Source organism: Sinocyclocheilus anshuiensis, unplaced genomic scaffold, assembly GCF_001515605.1.
Source record: "Sinocyclocheilus anshuiensis isolate Anshui unplaced genomic scaffold, SAMN03320099.WGS_v1.1 scaffold450, whole genome shotgun sequence".
Classification (NCBI taxonomy): Eukaryota; Metazoa; Chordata; class Actinopteri; order Cypriniformes; family Cyprinidae; genus Sinocyclocheilus; species Sinocyclocheilus anshuiensis.
In genome coordinates, this window is record NW_015546056.1 from 1498427 (window position 1) to 1517065 (window position 18639).

At 37.4% G+C, this 18639-nt stretch overlaps 1 protein-coding gene across 5 annotated transcripts; it reads left to right on the forward strand.

The window, feature by feature from the left end:
- The first annotated feature begins 7642 nt into the window (after window positions 1–7642).
- LOC107699316 (eukaryotic translation initiation factor 5-like) lies at window positions 7643–15215 on the forward strand. Of its 5 annotated transcripts, none has more exons than XM_016500540.1 (12): window positions 7643–7726; window positions 7943–8138; window positions 9803–10082; window positions 10444–10546; window positions 10651–10823; window positions 11959–12070; window positions 12257–12378; window positions 12462–12623; window positions 13285–13446; window positions 13981–14145; window positions 14252–14401; window positions 14700–15215. In XM_016500540.1, exons 3-12 carry the CDS (start codon window positions 10011–10013, stop codon window positions 14793–14795), a joined length of 1317 nt encoding a protein of 438 aa, XP_016356026.1. In that variant the 5' UTR covers window positions 7643–7726; window positions 7943–8138; window positions 9803–10010; the 3' UTR covers window positions 14796–15215. The 5 variants fall into 5 exon arrangements, with proteins under 5 accessions (XP_016356026.1, XP_016356031.1, XP_016356028.1 ...); XM_016500545.1 differs by having other exon boundaries at window positions 10465–10546; XM_016500542.1 differs by lacking the exon at window positions 7643–7726 and adding an exon at window positions 7744–7875.
- The last annotated feature ends 3424 nt before the right edge of the window (window positions 15216–18639 follow it).

The following is an 18639-nucleotide window of genomic DNA, read 5'->3' on the forward strand; positions in this document are numbered from 1 at the left end:
TGAATTCATTTTGAAATGTTCAACTCAAATGTGAAGCTGTTTTTTTTTTTGCTTACAAGATTTCAATTTTACCCACCAAAAATGTTTTACTTTACTAAATTATTGAATCATAACGGTAACAATTTACTCTAAGGTTTCATTTGATAACATTATTAACAACATTAGTTAACATAAACTAACAATGAAAAATACTTCTAAAGCATTTATTAATCTTAGTTTCTGCATTTACTGATAAATTATTAAAAGCTGTAAGTTGTATCAAAAGTTGTATCTGTTAATATTATTTCATGGACCTGAGCTAACATGAACTAACAATGAACTGTAATACATGTTGTCATTAACTAATGTTATCAAAGATTTATAAATATTGTACAAATGTATTGTTCATTGTTAGTTCATGTTAGGTCATGCATTAACTAACATTAACGTTTTCAAATGAGACCATACTGTAAAGTGTTTCCAAAATGATAAAGTATTGTCTTACCATCTGAGGTCTCTGTGTCATGTGTTGGCATGCCTTTCACTAGACCATACTGCTCATCTTTATTCCTGGCTGTTTTTTTCTTCCTCCAAAACTTTACGTTTTTAAAGTTTAACATTTTTGTAAGTGTAAAGTTACTGTAAAGGGCTTTTAGATTCTGCAATCTGTTTGATTTAGATCTATGAAAAAGTCACCTGCTGTACAGGTGAAAATGTGAAAATGTGAATGTGAAAATTCAACCATGATGTTAATATGCACAGGATATGTTTGTGGTTCATTTGAAGTGTCGGAAGCAGTTGCAGCAAGTTTAAGCAGTGTCTCACATGACATGATAAATTTCACATGAACAGTGCTATGAAAATGTATTTGCCGCATCCTGATTTCTTTTGTTTTTGTGTACGTCATACTAAAGAGTTTTAGATTTTCTAGCAAAATACGCCATAAAACAAAGGCAACCTGAGTAAATACACAGTTTTTATTTTATTCGATTTTTATTGACGCAATAACAAAAATTAAAAAGAATAGAAGTTATCGACACCTATCATCCATGAGAAAAAAATTGCCACCTTTAGCAGCAATATCTGCAACCGAATGCTTCAGATAACTGGAGATCAGTCTGTCACAGCAGTGTGGTACTGGAATTTTGGCCCACTTTTCTTTGCAGAACTACTTTAGTTCAGCTACATTGGAGGGTTTGAGCATCAACTGCACGTTAAAGGTTCTGCCACAGCATCTTAGTTGGGTTTGAATGAGGACTTTGACAAGGCCATGCCAAAACTTTAATTTAATTTAATTTAATGTAATTTTATTTATTTATTTATTTATTTTTTGGAGCGGTGCTGGGGAGCTTACTCGTATGCTTTGGATCATTGTCTTGCTGCATAATTGCTTCATCTTACAGATAGGATGTGTTAGTATTGTAGTAAGGTAAGACAGATCAGCTTTCTTTTTATATTTAATTTATGACTATTGTATTGCATATAATGCAGGATTAACAATGTGGCTTAATACAGCATTAAAATGTCCACATTTCCACGCATAGTTCACCCGAAAAATTCCAATTCTGTCACTTACTCACCCATGTAGTAACAAACCTTTTTCAAACAGGGTGCTGGGGCCCACTAGGGGCTCAGCAAACCTCCAGTGTGGTTCCAATAGATCTTAAAATGATTTAGATTTTGTTATATGATCAAAATCGTGATTAAAATGCAAAAAAAAAAAAAAAGTACATTAATAAAAATGTGCAACATTAAACTCTGGAGACAAAAAGGCTGAGAACCAGAGAGTGTTCTAAAGACATGGGCAGAGACATATAGTCTGTTGAATCCAAATTACGACAAAAACTGTAGTTAGTAACATAATCCATTACTTTACACATTTTAGATAATCAGACTACTTTTTGATTACTTTTAGATTACTTTTGACCTAACTCGTTTATCACATTGATTCCAATAGGATAATCTTGTACGATATTGATATAAAAATATAAATAGTAAGAAAATATATTCCGTTCATTGTAATTAACAACATGAAGTGCATTAAATCAACACATAACATACATTACATTAAATCAAGATTTCCCAAACTGTGGTTCGTACAGGCTAACAGTTAATTAAATATTCATAATGTAAAATAAAAATAAATAATTTTAAAATAACATCAATTAAAATAAAACACTTACTAAAAAATTAAATGTTTTATTTGTTTAACTGCATGTCATGTGGCCAATAACCAACGCCAGGAACTGTGAACATGCAAATGTCATACTTTATCTATTAAAATATTTATTTTAAAATCTCAGCCAAGAGTAACCTACTTCAAGTAAATATATTAGGCGAAAGAGGTTCAGATGACAAAAAAAGTTTGGAAATGCCTGCATTAGCTACATGTAAATAAGAAATTACGTTAATTTGTGCATTTTAATGTGTTTGAGAGATGAAAGCCTTCCAAAGACATAGTATTACGTGGTTAAACCATTGGGTGGTTTATAAAAATTCACGTATTCAGTAGTTCATGGACCGGCTGGATTATGACGCAGCGTGCCCTGGGCACGGACCTATTAAAAGCCCCCCTCGGTTGAATTTGCGTTCCTTGTTTATTCTAAATATTCCTAACCGTGTTAACTATATCATGAAATATCTCGATTCTCAAATATAAGTAAATGCATTTTGCACCTTTATAGATCATGTTGATCTATAATGGGCAATGGGCAAAGCCTAATGTTAGTGTAATCTAACTACGCATAAAACCCATCTTTTTACTTGATATGGGTTGGTGTCATGTCATCAAATATCTTTAATATGACTGACTTTGTATTTGTCACGAACCGGCTACTGTGGAGGAACGAGGAGACACAGGAGTAAACTCAAAACAGTCTTTAATCTTCTACTTCGGGGAAATATAGCGCAGGCAGACACACACATAGCACAAGGATAAACAATACCAGGCAAAGAACTTAGAACAAAACACTCCTTAAGAATACAACGCAATCAGGGGAAGACGAGACACACCTAGAATCAAATAGGAAACAATCAGGGAGCAGGAACAGGAAAATAACCAAAAAAGGGCATAATGACACAAGAGGGAAAACAAGGAACACATGGGGAGGAAAACAACAAAACGGGAACACAAGTCTGACAGTATTTAACATGAATTTAATAAAAACATTGTACGTTACTAATTATAACACTTACTATTATATATATAATATTTACATTATCAAAGAACATTATCATTGACTTCAGCCAGAGTTCAAGCACTCTCAAAAACTCCCATTATAATCACTGAAGCAGTTTACACTGTGAAATATCTTACTCACATCATACGCACATCTGCACTTTGTTGTTTCTGATGAGAGAATTCGCCAGCGAGCAGAATTCAGTCAGCGAGTTCAGGTAGTGAACAAAACACTGGTGTTTCAGGGTTGTGGCTATAAGGGATACAGCTAAAATTAAAAGCTAACTATAAATTAAATGTTCTACCTCTTAGATTGTGTTTTATTAACGTCTACACCTACCCCTTACAGTAATGCAAAAACAGTAATTATTGTTGTACAGTGTGACAAAAATTATGCCCAGTAGTTTTAGCTGTATCCCTTCTAGCCTTAACCACGTTTCAGCGATGACTCATCTGATTCTGAACACCTCTGACTGGCCATTGCATTCATAAATTGCGTTCCAGCAGGAGCAGTATTTCTGTTGCTATCTGGACCTGGTCTAGTGCCCTGGGCATGTGCCCGGTAGGCCCATACGTTAATCCATCCCTGGTTGATGGAATGGTGAAACAATTCTTAAACCTGAAATTATTTTTGTAAACCCAGAGGTCAAATGCTGCTGACTAATATTAGGTTAAGATTAAGATTGTGTATATTATGTAATTCCTTGACATAGACCTGTCTAACATGTCTGGTGTCTCTGGTCTGGTAATGTCTGGTCAAGTTTGGTTGTAATTGCTGTTATAAGTAAATGGTGTCTGGTGTGTATGTGTGATCAATCTTAGTGTTTTGGCTTAATATAACAGCATGCTTTAAAAATATTTTGGGTACTTGAACTTGGATTGCAGGGTGGAGTGGATGTGAAGGACATGTTCTGGTGAATTATGAGGCAGGCAATCAAAAATGACTTGGCTAAAGTGGTAAACTGGAGTGTAAATGGGAAAACACCAACCCAAAGTTTGAGTGGTAAGTGCATTTTTATTGTAAGTCTTTTAGGATCTCTATTTTTTTCCTCACGACTTTTTTACCACGTTATGAATGAATGTTGAAAGTCATAGCTCTTAGACTGGTGGTGTCTTAAATTTATTTTTAACTCTGTATTTTTATGCTCCTATTGTAGAGGCTGTAAGAAGAAATCCTGTATGCTAATACTTTATTGTTAAGAGAGTGAATCTTTTAGATTGTGTGTGTATGTTTTTTTTTTATATTAAACTTATATTTTTACATCTGTACGTATAAGTTGTATTGCATTTGTCTTTTGTTTGTTGGTTTCTGTATTTCCATATTTTAGACTGCATTATTAACATGAATTTAATAAAAACATTGTACGTTACTAATTATAACACTTACTATTATATATATAATATTTACATTATCAAAGAACATTATCATTGACTTCAGCCAGAGTTCAAGCACTCTCAAAAACTCCCATTATAATCACTGAAGCAGTTTACACTGTGAAATATCTTACTCACATCATACGCACATCTGCACTTTGTTGTTTCTGATGAGAGAATTCGCCAGCGAGCAGAATTCAGTCAGCGAGTTCAGGTAGTGAACAAAACACTGGTGTTTCAGGGTTGTGGCTATAAGGGATACAGCTAAAATTAAAAGCTAACTATAAATTAAATGTTCTACCTCTTAGATTGTGTTTTATTAACGTCTACACCTACCCCTTACAGTAATGCAAAAACAGTAATTATTGTTGTACAGTGTGACAAAAATTATGCCCAGTAGTTTTAGCTGTATCCCTTCTAGCCTTAACCACGTTTCAGCGATGACTCATCTGATTCTGAACACCTCTGACTGGCCATTGCATTCATAAATTGCGTTCCAGCAGGAGCAGTATTTCTGTTGCTATCTGGACCTGGTCTAGTGCCCTGGGCATGTGCCCGGTAGGCCCATACGTTAATCCATCCCTGGTTGATGGAATGGTGAAACAATTCTTAAACCTGAAATTATTTTTGTAAACCCAGAGGTCAAATGCTGCTGACTAATATTAGGTTAAGATTAAGATTGTGTATATTATGTAATTCCTTGACATAGACCTGTCTAACATGTCTGGTGTCTCTGGTCTGGTAATGTCTGGTCAAGTTTGGTTGTAATTGCTGTTATAAGTAAATGGTGTCTGGTGTGTATGTGTGATCAATCTTAGTGTTTTGGCTTAATATAACAGCATGCTTTAAAAATATTTTGGGTACTTGAACTTGGATTGCAGGGTGGAGTGGATGTGAAGGACATGTTCTGGTGAATTATGAGGCAGGCAATCAAAAATGACTTGGCTAAAGTGGTAAACTGGAGTGTAAATGGGAAAACACCAACCCAAAGTTTGAGTGGTAAGTGCATTTTTATTGTAAGTCTTTTAGGATCTCTATTTTTTTCCTCACGACTTTTTTACCACGTTATGAATGAATGTTGAAAGTCATAGCTCTTAGACTGGTGGTGTCTTAAATTTATTTTTAACTCTGTATTTGTATGCTCCTATTGTAGAGGCTGTAAGAAGAAATCCTGTATGCTAATACTTTATTGTTAAGAGAGTGAATCTTTTAGCCTTAGACTGGTGGTGTCTTAAATTTATTTTTAACTCTGTATTTTTATGCTCCTATTGTAGAGGCTGTAAGAAGAAATCCTGTATGCTAATACTTTATTGTTAAGAGAGTGAATCTTTTAGATTGTGTGTGTATGTTTTTTTTTTATATTAAACTTATATTTTTACATCTGTACGTATAAGTTGTATTGCATTTGTCTTTTGTTTGTTGGTTTCTGTATTTCCATATTTTAGACTGCATTATTGCTTTATTGTTTGTAACAGTTTAATTTGGTTTCTCTTGTTTTTATTTAAATGTTTTTTTTTTGGAGCTATTCTTATACTGTACTGTGACTATTTATTTGTTGCTTTTGTTTTGTCTTATTCTAGTGTTATTGGTTTATCTTTTTCCGAATGTTTTTATTTATTTATTTTTTATTTTTTCCTCTGCATCAATAAAACACTATACTGCATTTGCAGAGTTTCGTTCTTTTATTATACCTTGCACAATATGTAAATATTATATAGGGTAATTTCTGGTTCAGTTTTGGGGATTCTGGCATAATATTGGTCCAGTTATGGCTGTCTTCCAGAGCTTGTGGATAAGTTGTGGCTGAGTTCTGGGGTAAAGGCAGTTTGACTTTTGTCCGGCTGACATCTGGGGCCTCCGGCACTGTTGTGGGCCACTTATGGCTCATTTCTGGGGACACTGTGAAGTTGTGGGTGAGTTTTGGTCTGCTTCCGGCATTGGTCTGGGTAACTTTCAGCTAACTGCATTGGGACAACCTTGGGTCGTAATTCCATGTGGTATGTGGGCCAAACTCACAGCCGAAACACAGTCAGATCTGGCCTAAAACCAATTTGCTATCTAGGATGACTGGTCTTTGTGTAAATGTCCATAGAACTGGAAGACTTTCTGAGTGTATGCATAGGCTATTTTAGAAATGAACATTTAACAGATGAAAAAAAAAGGAATTAGGAAGAATCAATATATTATAAATAATTTATTGCTACTGTGTGAATATGTAATCTCAATACAAAAGTAACTGCAGTCTACGAGTATTTTAAAATGTAATGTAATTTAATTACAAGAATAGTTTTTGGAATCTGAATCTAGATTACATGTAATCAGTTACTACCCAGCTCTGCATACGAGTAACACTTTACAATAAGGTTTAATTTGTTAACAGTAGTTAACTACAGTAGATAACATGAACTAACAATGACAGATATTTCTTCTAATTTCTAAAGCATCTATTAATCTGAGTAAATGCTGATTCCACTATTAGGCTACATTGTTATTTAATGGGCCTGAGCTAACACTGACAATGAACATCTGTATTCTATTAACTAACGTTAACAAAAATGAATAAATACTGTAACAAATGTATTGCTTAGCGTTAGTTAATGTTAGTTTATGCATTAAATAGTTAAAAAAAGTAGGCTAGAACCTTAATGTTAGTGTTACCGACATATGCCACCAGTCATTCTTTAAGGGTGCTTTTTCATCTTTTGTGAATTTAATTAGCATGTGGTGACAACATTATTTCTAACTCTACCTCAACATAGAAATAAAAAAACTGATTTTGTAAAGACTATTTGGGTCACAGCAAGCTAAATGTTATAACTTTAACTCCCTGTATTACTTTTATTCAAAATTCTCTTTTAGTGGACATTGCATTTTGTTCGATGCAAAAAGCCTCAACTAGGCTAACTTACGTAACATATAACTCTCCATTGTGCAGTATTATGGGATATACAGTATGAGTTGCTTTAGGAGAACGTAAACCGAAATAAATAGTGATTATGTGGTACACAGTGATGATTGACGTTGAAAGGAGCGAGTCAACGTTACGAAATTGAATACAGGAAGTAATTTTAGCCAATGATTGGCCACGGTGGGCGGGGCTATGTGGCTTCCACGAGAGGTACACGCCCATCATCATCAGCGATTCAGCGCTCAACTCATTCTGCCTTTGCGTGGAGCAAAGAAGGCTCTGGAAAGGTAAGACGTGACTTGAACCAATATTAAAACGCTAACGTCCTGCTAGCAACTGAACACGTCTCAGACATATCTGTAGTGTTTGAGTCTAGCAGATGCCAAAGCAATCGTTTGTTTTCTTATCACGGCGAACCGGAGAGCTGCTTAGCTTAGTAAGTATCATAGTAAGTGTGTTGCCAAGTTACATTTGACAAATCTAGCTCTCTTTTTCTATCCCAGCTTCTCTCCGGAGATCTGATATCCCTCGACTGATCGGCTGCATCGCTCAGCACTTCCCAGGTCTAATCTGTCTTTGCCGTTGTGTCGTGTTACATTCTTGGATCACGACCCAACATCTCCAGGCTCTCCGCTGTCAACCCTTCACTGCGTCGGTGGACGACTAGCGTTGTGTTTATGTCTTTATTTTACGGAAACGGTGAGTATCCGATCGGTCAGTTGCATAAACTGATTTGTCAGTATCTGTTACACGTTTGTAAATGCGTTTTGGGTACCCACGTCTCGGAAACGAGTGTTTTTGGAGGCTTTTATAACTAGCTAATGGGTGTGAACTAGCTTGACTGAGGGGAACAAAATGGCGTCGCGGTGCTTTTGCGCACTCCGCCGCCGCGCGCTAACCGTGACGCACTCTGCACCACCGCGACGATCACACAACTTTACCAATCTGAGGTTCGTTAAAGCAAATATACTTCTAGTTGGGCTGTTTTAATCGTTTAAGGTAATGTACGCGCTGTCGTCGGTAGTCGATGTGTTTATTTCGATAGCGGAGTGGGTTGAGCTCAAACGGGTAAGTTAACCATGTGTATATCGACCTTGGGTGCAACACGGGTGGCTCGATATTGCGCTGTAGCTTACATAGATATCATTTCTAAACTACTAATAAAGCACCTTTAAATGCGGTGACGTGGTTTCTGAACGTTTACAATCCCCGTAACGTAAACAACTCGAGAGATGTACTTCCAATTCGACCAGCCGCGCTTAATACTACGTGATCGTGATCTTATGTTTGTTTGGTATTGGAAATATTGTTCTGTCACGTAACTCGCGGCTCTTAAATATATTCCTCGCCAGTCACGTGTTCAGTTGAACCTGCTGACGCAGTCGATGACGTTGGTAACTAGGGTCTTGATCAAGGCCTCTGCTACATGATTGTTTTTTGTTTTGTTTTAATTCACGACCAGACGTTTGTTTGCCTTTGATAACAGATGGCAGAGAGAATATTAAAACAATTTGTTGCATTTTTTAAATCCTAGGTATAGTGTGGATCATACAAGCCAGTGCCATAACCACCGTAGATATTCAGAGGAACAGGTCCCCCCCAGTACTCAGATGTGGCCAAACTGGCCCCAATATTTAATATTCTTGATGCTGCACTTCATTATGCACTGCTCTGTTTGTTGTTAGCGTGACAACAAGTTATTTTAGGCTGGTGTGCCTCAGTGGTGTAACAGTGCTTGTCAATGTTGAAATGGCCCATCAAATCAAAAAAAGTAATTAGCTAAACACTTAATATTTGACAACTGATATATGACTCTTTTTATCCACTTAACTTTTTTGTAAAATTTTGCTGTTTTAAATCAATCATTTAGGCTATCATTTGTGTGATTCATTTAGTTCATTATTGAATGTGATGAGACAAGAAACATTAATGGAGAGTTGTTTTTTTTAAAGAGATTAATAGTGAATGTTTTTTTTCTGTTGTTCAAATTATATTATTTGAACAAAAAAATAATGTAGTATTTTTAAAAAATCATTTAGGTGTTATTCCTAGTAAATAGTCATAAAAATGGCCACTAAACATTGGTTTGGTCCTCCAGGATGTATGGTTACAGTCTTTATACAAGCCCTGAATGGCCTACATTATTAATAATATGCGTTACAGATGAAAGTAATGGGGTTGTACTACATATCAGCACAACTGTGATTTGGCTATAGATACAAATTGGCCAGTTAGTTTGTATATTTCTTCTACCAACAAAAATAGTTTAGAAAGAATCCAATCCAAATGTGGTACCAAGTGGAAATTTAATCAAATTAAGAGGAACTGATGTATAAGACGGTGTATTTCACTTTGCTTTTCAGAGCTGTTGCGCAGCTGTTGGAACGCGAGCGGGGGAAGCCTAGTCCACGAGCGAGGAGTTTGCAGCCGCTGTGGCAAGATCTTTTTCATGTCAGAGACCGAGCACACTTGCAGTTGTTTATGTCATCCCCTCTTCTCCAGACAGAAGATACCCAAAAAATCCCATTCAAGATCTTTTTATCTTGCTGATAGTGCCTCAGATCACTCAAAATGTCTGTCAATGTCAACCGCACTGTGTCAGACCAGTTCTACCGCTACAAGATGCCCCGTTTGATTGCCAAGGTACTAGAGAGACTGTTTTTGCTCTAAATGCTACACATAAAAAAAAAACATTATTTATTTCTGCTAGGGCTGCACGATAAATCGCATGCGATTATTTAAGCGCGAATATGAACGTGGTTTTGCGCAGCTCGTCAGTGAACAACGGCTCTGTGTAGTTAATGCTGCTCAATGTGAAAGCATGCACGTGATGGAGATTTACCGCTGATTACAGAACCGGCTTTACTGATAAGATGCGCGTTAAATATCGCATGCGATTTATCGTGCAGCCCTAATTTCTGCTCATAATAGTGTTCTCTTACTGCTGTGTGCAAGCAGTAAGAGAACAATCTGATACAGAGTTGGAGAAGATTTAAAAAAATAGTTTTCCCGCTGTCAATTACAGGTGGAAGGCAAAGGGAATGGAATCAAGACGGTCATTGTCAACATGGTTGATGTTGCAAAGGCACTGAATAGGCCTCCAACCTGTAAGTTTGTGTTTATAATTGGTTATATCACAACTGTTATTCTTTCAGTAGTGTTTTATTATGGAACAGTAGTGTATGTATTCTTCCCTTTGCTGTTTCCTCAGATCCAACTAAGTATTTTGGCTGTGAGTTGGGGGCTCAGACTCAGTTTGATGCTAAGAATGACCGCTACATCGTAAACGGATCCCATGAAGCCAACAAACTGCAGGACATGCTGGATGGATTCATCCACAAGTTTGTGCTGTGCTCCGAGTGTGACAATCCTGAAACTGACCTGGTAAGCTGACAATTAGGTTTGCTTGCTGAATAAACTCATGGTTAAAAATTAAAGATTCTATTTACTCTGTGTTTTACTGTCGGTCAGATAATGTTTAGAGATCTTTCTGGAGGCTATTTAAACTTGTTTTTGTTTTTTTTGGTGCAAGTACAAGGCCAGTTGGCATGTTTAGTACACTCGATTTTGTCCTTTGCCCTACACTCGATTTTGTCTTTTGCCCTCCATAACCTACAAAAGTGATGACAAAATAGCCATGGTTGTGAAAGCATTTGTAAGAAAAAAAAGTGACGATGAAGATGTTTATTGCAGCATAGCAGTGACAAAGTACATGTAGTACCTTGGGTTCAACGGAGTCGGAATGAACCCAGAATATCCTAAACTCAAACCTTTTATACAGTTACAGTTTACTACCCTTAATCCAAATGAAGTTGCTCCTGTTGTAACAGCTGTGGTCTGTATGTTAATTAAGTTCTGACACCCCTTTGTCTGAGGTGGTTCTCAGTGTCCCACACCTGCTCCCATTCTACAATTGGTCACCATTTGCTCAGGATGTGATTATACAAAATGGACTACAAACAACATAACTGTTGACTTTCTTCTTCTCTATAATAATTAAGCCATTTTGGGAAATGAGCATGATCAAACATATATTGTGGGGTGGAATCTGGGTCGGGGCAGACTATAGATTCTTACACATTGGTCTACTTTAGTGTTATTTTAATATTTATATACTTTTATAGTATTTTTTGCTTTTATTTTTATATTTTCAGTTTACATTTTAAGTTTTAGTGACTATTTTCTTATCTCTTTAGCTTTATTATTTTAGTTTTAGTAATTGTAATTAAACATTATTTTATTTTAGTTAGTGTCAAAGCAACACCTACTTTATTACAAGTTTTTCCCTCGGAATATTTATTTGTTTATTTTGCCATTTCACAAAAACTGATTTTTAGTATTAATTTAACAATACCAACACCGGTTCTAGTGCTCACAATTCCGAGCACAAAGTCTGTAAATAACTGTTTGTTTGTTTTTTTAAAGTGAAAATCGAAACCTTTGACAATTCAAAGGTCGTTTCATTTTCAGAAATGTGCCTCATAGTATCTGTTGTTCAGTTAGATTCTTTGTCTCTCAGCATGTTAACCCAAAGAAGCAGACCATCGGAAGCGCTTGCAAGGCTTGTGGTAATCGAGGAATGCTGGACACTCGGCACAAACTGTGCACATTCATCCTCAAAAACCCACCTGGTGAGTTGTGTTCTGCCGTAGGCTGTTAAAATGCATGTACTACTATTATTCACTATATTTGGCATTAGAGTTATGCCTCGTGTTTGTTGGAAATGGGTATAGTACTACTTGATTTTTACATTTCTGATGTTAGCATTGCATACAAGCTTTAAATCCCTATTAATTGCAAACCTGTTTGAAATGCAGAGACTGATAGTAGCTGTGTGAAGGAGAAGAAAGAGAAGAAAAACAGAAAGAAGGATAAGGAGAATGGCTCGGGAAGTGGTGAGGCTGGGAACCATAATGACATAGATGCTCCAGATGCTGTGGTAAGAAATACCTATGAATAACTATACATATATTAATACAATTTGTAACCAGTATATTAAAGTGTACAAGTGTTGATGTGTAGGATGGTGAGGAAGACGATGATGACTGGGCAGAGGAAACCACAGAGGAGGCCCAGCGTCGGCGTATGGAGGAGATCAGTGACCATGCTAAGAACCTGACCCTCAGCGAGGACCTGGAGAAAACCCTGGAGGAGAGGGTCAACTTGTTCTACAACTTTGTCAAAGTAAATAATGTCACTGTTAACTGTTTCCAATGTAAAAACATTTTCTAATGACATCTTTGTATCTGGTGGAGTTACACTACCGTTCAAAAGTTTGGGGTTGGTCAAAGAAGTTTCTGTACTCGACAAGGCTGCATGCATTTGATCAAAAATAGTGAAAACAGTGATATTGTGAAATGTTATTAAAATGTAAAAGAACACTTCAAATGTAATTTATTCCTTTGATGTAAATTTGAATTTTCAGCAGTTATTAACTCAGTCTTCAGTATCACATGATCATGCAGATATCATTCTAATATGATGGTTTGCTGCTTCATGTTGAAAACAGCTGAGAAGCTGGTACATTTTTTTTAACGTTTTGATGAATAGAAAGTTTCAAAACGCCAACATTTATTTGATGTAAAAAATCTTTTGTTAAATTATGTCTATTGTCACCTTTGATCAGTTTATTCAGTTAAATTGCTGCTTTCGTTAAATAAATGAATAAATAAAATAATTAAATGAATAAAAAAAAAATGTTATTGACCCCCAAATTTTGAATGGTAGTTTACCTTTTGTTCCTGTGTAGTAGATTTAAATTAACATGTAGTTATAAATAACCAAGGTTCTATCAATGCCACTAGAATTCAAACAACTGAAGAGCATCTCTGTTTTTTCTGATCAGCAAAAGAAAGAGAGTAGAGCAATAGACTCTGCTGATAAGGAGATCCTGGCTGAAGCAGAAAGGCTGGATGTGAGAGCCATGGGGCCACTTATCTTGAGCGAACTGCTTTTTGATGAGAACATCAGAGACCAGATCAAGAAATACAAACGTCACTTCCTGCGGGTGAGTATAAAAAAATAAAAACACCAGTTTTAATATTAAATGTGATAGACCGGCCCACACAGGATCTGCATGTACAGAACTATGTGAGACATTCTGCTGATTCCCACAGAATTGGAACACCCCGTCACTTGTGTTAATTTATTAGATATTTTGGTTAATTTGATTGTGCCTTGAGGCAAATATAGTACTCTCAGCTCCATTTAATACATTTTACACCCAGCATTTGGCAGATTTTGCCCAAAAATCAGTATCAAAAATACAAAGTTTCCATCTGGGCCAAGTGATAGATGAGTATTTATAGCAGGACACAGAGACTTGCTGACAAGCTATGATGCTAGTGTAAAGCCATGCTAAATATAGTCTTGACTGTAAATTACACTTTTAAATAAGCAGCATTGATATCTACCACTTTTCACCCATTGCTTAGATAAATGAAGTTGAATCCATTTAAATGATCTACTGGTTCTGCAAACGATAACAAATAAAGTGCTTTTGATTCATAAATCAAAGTGCCAAATTCTCCTTTTCCTGTAGTTCTGCCACAACGATAAGAAAGCTCAGAAGTATCTGCTGGGAGGCTTTGAGTGTCTGGTGAAGCTTCATCAAAGTCAGCTGCTGCCACGAGTGCCCATCATTCTCAAAGACCTCTATGATGCTGACCTACTGGAGGAGGATGTCATCCTCATGTGGGCAGAGAAGGTACAACCTACTCATCATTTGGATTAATAGAGCATTTTATAACATCGGGGTCATGAACTATGAACTACAAATCATGAAAAATATGTATTTTTTCCTTTGTTTCAAGGTATCTAAGAAGTATGTTTCCAAGGAACTGGCCAAGGAGATCCATGCCAAGGCAGCTCCCTTTGTCAAATGGCTCAACGAGGCAGAGGAGGAGAGTGAGGGGAGTGAGGCAGAGGAGGAGGAGGAGGAAGATGATGATGAAAATGTTGAGGTAATGTCTTACACATTTTTAAAGTTGGAAAAACTTGTGGGGAGACAGACTGTTTTTATTTTTAATATTGCTTGGACAAACTCTAAATTCTACACAAGCCCCACACACACAGGTTAATGTAGTAGTTAATTAGAGAAACAGCATTATATTTTAACTGTCAGCAGGAGCCCTGGGACTGTAATTAGTGAAATTACATTAGTCTTCTCTGCGCTAGAATTAGGGTGTGTTTTTGAGAGACTGTTGTGCTGGCTTGTGATATTCTGATTCTTCATCTTTCTCGTTTGTTTTTGGTCTTTAGGTTGTGTACTCCTCTTCTGCCCGAGAGCTGAAGGTGGAGACTGTTCAGCCTGAGAAAGCAGAAGAGGATGACGACCTTGATATAGATGCCATTTAAAGAAATGGCAAGTGAAACAGCAGCTGCCATCTTGGAACCTTGCTACTTCCTGTTCCTCTTGATAAAATGGATCACAGTGGCCTCCTGTTTAGCCCCAGTCGTGTTTTGTCCCAGTTTCTCCTTAAGTTACATTTGATTTACAAGAATGGTTTTAATATAGCTCTTTCATTGACTTGCTGCTGATGTATTAAGAACTTTTGAGCTTTATTGTCCGTATTGAGCAATTTTGTTGTATTGTGAGCTTGACTTTGATTCATGGGTTTGCTTATACTGCACATCTGATTTTTGTTTTTCTTGAAATCATTAAATAAAGATTTTTGCTGTACGTTACATGGTTGATTTAGTTTTCTTAACTAAACAAGATTGTAACCCGAGTCTAACGGAAAACATGAAATAAACAGGAATAACAGTGAGCTATGATACAACTCTCTCCATTTTGGCGTCACTTGAGTTCATCACTCATTTTTCTTCAGAGGTGGCAGCTATTACAGAGTTGCTTCAACCACATGCCTTCTCACCAAAACCCTGCCCTCCAAAAACATGTGCTTACTCCAATTGTACAAGGAGCATTTCTGACGTAGACTTGGAGTCAGGGCGGTCTAGGTGGGTTTTCTTGCGACATCTTTTTTCATTGATGTATGTCAAGTAGTAGTAGCATTTATTCAAAAAAGTTGGCATCTATTGTGGAAAATAATTACTTAAGGTTGAACGTCAAGCCTAAAATGGCCACTAGATGGCACACATACACAGTATATAACATGATAAATCTAAACTGGCATATTGCTGTAAATCAGTGGTTCTCAGCTTTTTCTGACTCTAAAGTCCACCATTGTATGAGCCTCCATACAATTACGATTCCAGTAATGGGACCTAAAATAAGCAAGAACAGGCCAAGCAAAAGTCAGTCTGCAAAGACTTGTGCAGCAGTGAAAATATTTTGTCAGTGAGATCAGTGAGTGGACCATTTAACCAGAATACAAGAAATGTTAAATTTTCTATTTATTTATATATTATTTATATATTTATACAATTTATTTATGAGTATTTTAATATTATTTTACCAAAAGCATGATATCATGCAATAGCAGTCCTACTCTCATATTTTATATGCAACATGCAAATTCAATTATATTTATTAAACTGCAAGTACATAATGGCACAGTTTCTGTACACTGCATATCAACTTGCACATATCTGTAGTTAATTTCTATACTGTGTTTTAGGTATTTATATATTCTATTTACTTGATATTTTATACACTATTTATTGATGTATTGATGTGAACTGGTAACCTCTGTTACCAAGACAAATCCATTGTGTGTGAGAGAGAGCACACCTGGCAATAAAAGCTAATTTTGATATTGTTAGGTTTGCCTGATGTACTTGTTGTGTCCTGAGATCTCAACATGGCGATGCCCACAGGGGGCGACCCGCTCCATATACAAGAAAACTGGAAGCTTGGTTTCGGTATGATGAATAAATCTAGTTTTCATCTCATGTCAGTGTACAATATTTTAACTAGCTATATTGCTCAAAAGTGCACCTTTAAACAAAACACACTGACTAAATAATTGAACATCTCTGTCTTCATTTGGCATAACGGCCAAGCCATATATGGTCAAATTGCACTTCAATTGAACAGGGTGTGCCACAGTTATGGTATGGCGAAGTTTTCCCCTTTTTTCCATATGAACACCTACAGATCTCTGAGGGGTGCGGCGCTGTCCAATGAGCACAGGGATCCGTCTGTTTCCTCACTTCCTCTGTCTCTGTCAGGGCTCGGCTCGAAACTCCTGCGCTCTTGGGCAGCCATCTTGGATCTCGCTTTGAACGAGAGGCAGCAGACGCGGCTGTTTGGATGGAACGGAACCGTCAACAAGCGCGTCTTCCCCGCGGCCCCGACGCCTGTGACCGCTGCCGTTCGCACTGAATGTACCGCACCGTCCGCTTGAAGGATCGCTCGATGAGCAGATTGTCTTTGGGGGAGATCGCAGCGGAGGCCCCGTGAAGTGCAATTTTCTCTATTCTTAACGATACTTGAACCGGACATCCGAAATATGAAGCAGACAGCGACGCAAGGCCTGGAAGTATTATGTTTTTAACAGTGCATAAGTTAGCCGGCCTCATTAGCTGTTTTGGGATCTCTTAGATGGGTTGCAATCGGTAATTAAACGCAGTAAGTTAACGTCAGCGGAATATTTCTCCTAAACTTTTAACAAGTTTGTTACCAGCTTTAGAAGCAAATCAATGATCTTGACCAAGCGTGTAATCTGTCAAATATATATTTCCCCCTTCGTTGCACCGCAAAACCTGCTGCTTACATCGTAATTCCGGGAAAGCAGCTTTCCATCAACACTATGTCAACAACAAGAGCCCCCCTGCCCACCGTCAACGAGCGGAAGGCTGAAAATGTAAGTAGCCTATTTATGTTGAAGTATTTAATTAATAATCAGTCATAACTGCTGTAGACTGACTCAATCCTGTGTTGATGTATCACTTGTGAGTGTGTTATTTGTCGCGTCTTGTCGCGTTGCGATCGTGTCTCGAAACCTGGAGAGCTGCCTAATTTACCTAGACAGCGATTATGGTCAAAACGAAGCTGCCGTCTAAAATCGTTCAAGCTGATTTCCCTCCAGAATTAAGGGCAGTGTCGCATCCCATATCGTGTTTTATGTGCTTTAAGTGGATTAGCAGTATTGTGCCAGTCTTTGGACAGATGGGGCACCAGGCTGAAGTGACGCATGGGGTCCAGGGCATCGGTAATTTGGCTGCTTTTCTGCTTATGAGTGCAACACATATGCTTGATTAGTTTAAGTCCTGCACGCTGGTGAGTGGCCGTGCGTGGGTTGGCATGTTTAATGCGCCGATAGGATGCAGATATTGCGCATTGGCGTCAGTCTGTCCTATAGGTTACTGCTCTTACGTCAGCAGTGAGGAGGGAAGGTGACGAGCACGCGCGCTAATGCAGGTCCCCCTTAAAGTTGCCTGTGAATAATGTGGCATTAAGTTACGCTTTGACTTTTCCAAAGGATATCTATCTATCTGTCTGTCTGTCTGTCTCTCTCTTCTGTCTGTCTCTGTCAGTTTTACTATCATTCTATCGGTCTGTGTCATTCCATCGTTCTGTCAGTCTTTCTATCTGTCTTCCTATCTGTTGTTGTCAATCAGCGATTCTATTCTATCGTCCATTCCTTTGTCCGTGCATTAATTCCTGGCGTTCTATCTATCGTGCTGTCTATCGTTCTATCTAGCTATCTATCTATCTTATCTATCTATCGTTCTGTCTAGCTATCTATCTTATCTATCTATCGTTCTGTCTAGCTATCTATCTTATCTATCTATCGTTCTGGCTAGCTATTCTGTCTAGCTATCTATCGTTCTGTCTAGCTATCTATCTTATCTAGCTATCGTTCTGTCTAGCTATCTATCTTGTCTATCTATCGTTCTGTCTAGCTATCTATCGTTCTGTCTAGCTATCTATCTTGTCTATCTATCGTTCTGTATAGCTATCTATCGTTCTGTCTAGCTATCTATCGTTCTGTCTAGCTATCTACCGCTAGCTATCTATCGTTCTGTCTAGCTATCTACCGCTAGCTATCTATCGTTCTGTCTAGCTATCTACCGCTAGCTATCTATCGTTCTGTCTAGCTATCTATCGCTAGCTATCTATCGTTCTATCTAGCTATCTATCGTTCTGTCTATCTATCTATCGCTAGCTATCTATCGTTCTGTCTAGCTATCTATCGCTAGCTATCTATCGTTCTGTCTAGCTATCTATCACTAGCTATCGTTCTGTCTAGCTATCTATCGTTCTGTCTAGCTATCTATCGCTAGCTCTGTTTAG